Source organism: Erigeron canadensis, chromosome 7 (assembly GCF_010389155.1).
Source record: "Erigeron canadensis isolate Cc75 chromosome 7, C_canadensis_v1, whole genome shotgun sequence".
Lineage (NCBI taxonomy): Eukaryota > Viridiplantae > Streptophyta > Magnoliopsida > Asterales > Asteraceae > Erigeron > Erigeron canadensis.
In genome coordinates this window covers 6,010,260-6,015,580 of record NC_057767.1, presented here as the reverse complement: position 1 = coordinate 6,015,580, position 5,321 = coordinate 6,010,260, and the positions used below count along the sequence as shown (strand labels likewise).

The window sequence follows — 5,321 nt, the reverse complement described above, 5'->3', positions numbered from 1 at the left end:
TTGTCGGATACCCTAAGGAAACGATGGGTTACGACTTCTATGATCCCGCCAAAAACACTGTTCATGTTGCTTGATATGCTGAATTCTTTAAGAAGAAGTTAGTTCAAGAGAACAGTGGGAGGATTGTAGAACTTGATGAGACTCAAGAGGAAGATGTGTCACCTTCTGAAGAAACTAGCAATCATCAACTTGGGGGGGGGGGGAATTGTTCAAAGTGATGAACCTCAAGTCGATGATAATGAAGCGATTCCACTTCGTAGGTCCGAAAAGACAAGACGTCCTACTGAAAGACTATGTCTGATGGTAGAAGAAGACATTGTTGGAGATCTCGATGAGCCTCCGAATTTCAAAGCTGCATTATCAGATCCGGAATCTGACAAATGGCTTGAGGCTACGAAGGTGGAAATGAAATCCATGAAAGACAATCAAGTTTGGAGCTTGGTTGATCTTCCACAAAATGCTCAAACTGTTGGGTGTAAGTGGTTCTTCAAGAAGAAGACGAACATGGATGGAAATGTACACACCTATAAAGCTCGTCTCGTGGCGAAAGGTTATACTCAACGTTTCGGTGTTGACTATGATGAAACCTTTTCTCCAGTTGCGGACATTAGAGCTATTAGGATTCTCTTAGTCATAGCAGCGTACTATGACTTTGAGATATGGCAAATGGATGTTAAGACTGCCTTCCTAAATGGTTACTTGGATAAAGAAGTCTATATGGATCAACCGGAAGGTTTTATTGATCCGAAACATCCCAACAAAGTATGCAAGCTTCAAAGGTCCATTTATGGACTAAAGCAAGCATCAAGAAGTTGGAATAAATGGTTTGATGAAGAAATCAAAAAGTTTGGTTTTGTTCAAAATCCCGATGAGCCATGTGTATATCGCAAAGCTAGTAGGAGTAATGTTACTTTCCTTGTCTTATATGTCGATGACATATTAATCATAGGAAAACACATTACAATGTTGCAAGATGTTAAATCCCATCTTGGAAAGTGTTTTGCCATGAAAGATTTAGGAGAAGCGACATTTATTCTTGGAATCAAGATCTACCGAGATAGATTAAAGCGGTTGTTTAGGTTAAATCAAAATGCTTATATTGATAAGATCTTGAAGCATTTCAAGATTAAGAATTCTGAGCGTGGTTTCGTTCCCATGCAAGAAAGACTTAATTTATCTAGCAAGAACAGTGCTTCTACACCTAATGAGGTGGAGCGTATGCGAAAAATCCCTTATGTTTCGGCTATGGGATCTGTTATGTATGCGAAAAGATGCACTACACCTGATATTGCGTTCGCGCAAAATGTAGTTAGCCACTATCTGCAAAATCCTGGATAGGATCATTGAATTGCTGTAAAGAATATTCTTAAGTACATGTGTGCTACTAAAGAGTTATTCTTGGTGTATGGAAGAAATCCTGATCCAAAATTCAAAGTGAATAGTGATAAATGTGATTCAAAATATCAGTCGGGATACGTCTTCATTGTTTAAATGAAGGCACGGTGGAATGCTATGAGCTAAAAACCACAGTTGCCATGTCTACAACAGATTCTGAGTACATTGCCGCCTCAGAAGCCACAATAGAAGCAGTCTGGATAAGGAAGTTCACTAGCGGGCTTGACGTGATCCCCTCAAATGAATTACCCACTGATTTGTACTGTGATAATACCGGTGCATTAATCATTGCCAACGAACCCGGAGTTTAGAAAGGTGCCAGACATTATGCTAGAAGATATCACTATGTTCGTGAGCAGATCGAACTAGGTGAAATCAAATTACTCAAAGTTCACACAGATTTTAACTTAGCTGATCCTTTCACAAAAGCTTTGTCTAGGCCCAAGCTTGAAAGGCATGTCGAGGGCATAGGACTTAAATTAGCTAGTTATTTCATGTAAATCTGTTGTTTCAGTATTTGGATAAGGGATGTTAAACAATTTATATTTTCCGTAATGAAATAAAGTACTTGATATGTCTGATTTCATTCAATATTAAATTGTGTCCTATATTTGCATGTTTAATCCTTGAATATTTTATTAAATACTCTAAATCGTCAATTGTCGATTAATTATATGGGAATACAATTAAACAAAGACAAATGTGAGTGATTGGTTATATTCTTGGAATATGTAATGGATGGTTCCCACCAAACTCACATGATATTCATAGCGGATGCATAACGGACTACCCCACTAACGAATTATCACTTTATGGATCGACGTCATTAAGTGAAATTCGTAAATGGTTACTTTTATTGATCCTTTGACTTGAGATACAAGTAGGTCAGCATGTATGAATCGAACTTACTAGATGTAGTTCTAACTCACCTAAATAAGGAAGTACATAAAGGGCTATTTTCAGAAAGCGTCGTGAAGTATGATGACTGACACGTGTAGTCAATATAGGATTTGTTCCTTCAATGTGAAATTGAAGCATGATACCTTTTGGCGCCCTCATTAGGAGTAATTAAATATGTTTGCATGGTCGTGCCCAAATAAATCCAGATAGTTCTCGATTATATTTGGTAATCATTAATTAGTTATAGAATGAGAAACATAATCGTTAAATTATGAAATGACCTCGATTCATATTCATATTTAACAAAGGTATCTGAACAAAGGGATAATAAATGACTTAACCGTTTAAAACTATACTTAAATGTTTTCGGGAGCATTGGCGTGCTGCTAGACGCTAACCAATGTTATTACCTTCATTCATTACGAGCTCAAGTGGAAGCTGTTGAAATATGATCACGTAAAATGAACGCATGTCCGAAAAGTATTTAAGCCTACGGGGTCACACCTCAACGTGAATGTAACTATAATTAGTTAATATATTAAATGTAATTTATTAATTAATTTGATCACGAAAAACTAACGGTCGTCTGTTAAATACTTAACTGACGGACTTAACGGAGGAGACAATTGTGATTAAATGAAAAATTAAGAAACCCTCTAGAATATTCCTAGAGGGGGGACGACCACTTTAAGGGTTTTTTAGAAAACCCTAAACTTGTTTTTCAAGCTAAAGTTTGGCTATAAATACAAACCCTTTTCTTAAGTTTTTCACACACAATTATTAAGGTTTTCTAAAACCCTAACATTCTCTCCTCCTCCCTCTCTCTTGGTTTCGGCCAATCCTCACAAAAACAAAGGGTTTCGGGTTTTGTTTGGTTCGTGTGAAAGGGTATTAACAAAGGGTTGTTTGTTCGTGATCAAGTACTAGCATACGTACGTTCCAACGTTGTGTGTGCAATCGTAGAGAGGTTAATTTAAACCTTTTTTTTGTTTTAATCTCTCCAATATAAGGTACATATTCTATACTTTGGTTAATTAATTAAACTGCATAGATCTTGTTTTCCGCTGTGTGCTTTGTGATTTGATTTGATAAATAGTTATATAACCCAACAGAATAGACTTCAATTCGCACGAATATGCTACCTAAAATGCTGATAAACAATTAAAAATGGGAATCTAGCCAGCTTTATGAAAAGTTGATAATTTGATTAGCAAGTTTTTCAATATCTAGAGAAGACGATCCATTAGAACTGGTAGCCATTTCCGCCATTTTCTTCCACTGCATAGCTTTTTCCTTCATTCTTTTACCCTCCAATCCATCCATTAAGAGCTTCACGAGTTTCTCCACTTCATCCCTTTTGACACTCCTTCCGATCTCCATTCCAACGTCCCAATGGTTGCACATTTGCCTACAATTAGTACGCTGGTCCCCTGAATATGGCCAACAAATCATTGGCAGTCCAGCCGACAAGCTCTCAATAATCGAACCCCACCCACCATGAGTCAAAAACCCACCAACAGATGGGTGGCTCAGGACCTCTTCTTGTGAACACCATTTTGCTAAAAATCCCTTCGTGCGCATTTCCTCTTCAAGTTCTTGGGGCCAAACCACGGGCTGTTCTTTAACCAAATCAGTCCGAATAATCCACAAAAACTCATGGTTACTGTTGACAAGTCCCCAACCAAATTCTGTTAAATCTTCTAACGACATTACCGCCAAACTTCCAAAATTAACATACACCACAGAACCCGGTTCTTTTGACTCTAGCCATTGTAGACACTCAGGTTCTTCCTTCCATAAACTATAGCAATTGAGACCAGTCCTTTTGTTTTCTTTTTCTTCGATCTGATTCAAAAGCAATTGGAGAGGTCCAACTGTATAAACATTAGGAAATGTGTATTTAATCTCGTTCACGAGCCTAGCTTCTAGTTCCTCAAAAGTATGGATGATCATATATGAAACATTATGAGCCGCCTGAGCTGTTCCGTAGTGATATTTAAAAATAGGATCATCCAGCTTTGTGACTAGCATATACTGAGGTAGATCCTTCAAACGACAACCTTCCATTCCTGGAATCCAATCTATTTCCATTTCAAGATACCCATTTGTCAAATAACTTTCATCTGCCAAAACAGAGCAAGATCAATTATTAATTATTTAAATAAATCTGATTTTTGCTAAGAGTTTTACAAATTGATCAACTTAAATTCAAATTACCGAACCTTTAAGTGGGAGAAGCCCCTTATCAGTTAGAACCTTCACTTGGTAAAACCCCATGAATCCACAAGCAGCCATGGTCCAGAAAAGGATGATAGGGATCTTAAGCTTTTCGGCGGCAGTAATCATATTCGTGTAGGTCATGAAACCATCACAAATGATACATGTTGCCGGAGTACTTTCTAGCCCAGATACAATATCAAGAAAGGAATCAAAGAAATTGTCTGCAAGGTACATCCAAACTTCAGCAAGTGTTGGCGTCATAGGTTCAACACCATCATCCTCTGCACCAGAAGAAGGATAATCCGAAACAGTTCTGAATTGAAAACCAGGAATATCCTTGAAGTCATGAGCCCCACCAGACTCTACGAGTTTCTTATGGTTGGACCGGGTGTTGATGAAGGTTATGTGGATACCCTTGTGGTGCAATAGCTTGGCTAGCTTGAGCATACACTTGATGTGGCTTTGGGCTGGAAATGGTATGAACACCACATGAGGCTGCTTCTCAACAACTCTGGTCATTGTATTCATCTCTATGTGTTCGGTCTTGTTTTCTTGTTTTAATTTTTTATATCAAGTGATCTGGAATAGCTCTACAAGTGGTTATCGCTATCAGTATATATGGTTGAAAAACTTATCTATCATTGTTATGTTGTCGGGACCTTTAAAGTAATCGAGTGATTTGCTAACTAGCTCTACAAAGTAAGTTTTTATTTTTTATATAATCAAAATATACATTGCTTATTAATTCAACTTAATTATTATTTTTATACCAATCATAAATGTATATTTTCATATTTTTAGAAAAC

General features: G+C 37.3%; 1 protein-coding gene across 1 annotated transcript; it reads right to left on the bottom strand.

Annotated features, from left to right (window-relative positions):
• Positions 1 to 3,434: 3,434 nt before the first annotated feature.
• Positions 3,435 to 5,084, bottom strand: LOC122608254 (UDP-glycosyltransferase 85C1-like). The gene is made up of 2 exons (XM_043781341.1): positions 4,518 to 5,084; positions 3,435 to 4,418 (listed from the first exon to the last, which is right to left on the bottom strand). The coding sequence occupies exons 1-2, from the start codon at positions 5,041 to 5,043 to the stop codon at positions 3,481 to 3,483; spliced, it is 1,464 nt and encodes a 487-aa protein (XP_043637276.1). The 5' UTR covers positions 5,044 to 5,084; the 3' UTR covers positions 3,435 to 3,480.
• Positions 5,085 to 5,321: the final 237 nt, after the last annotated feature.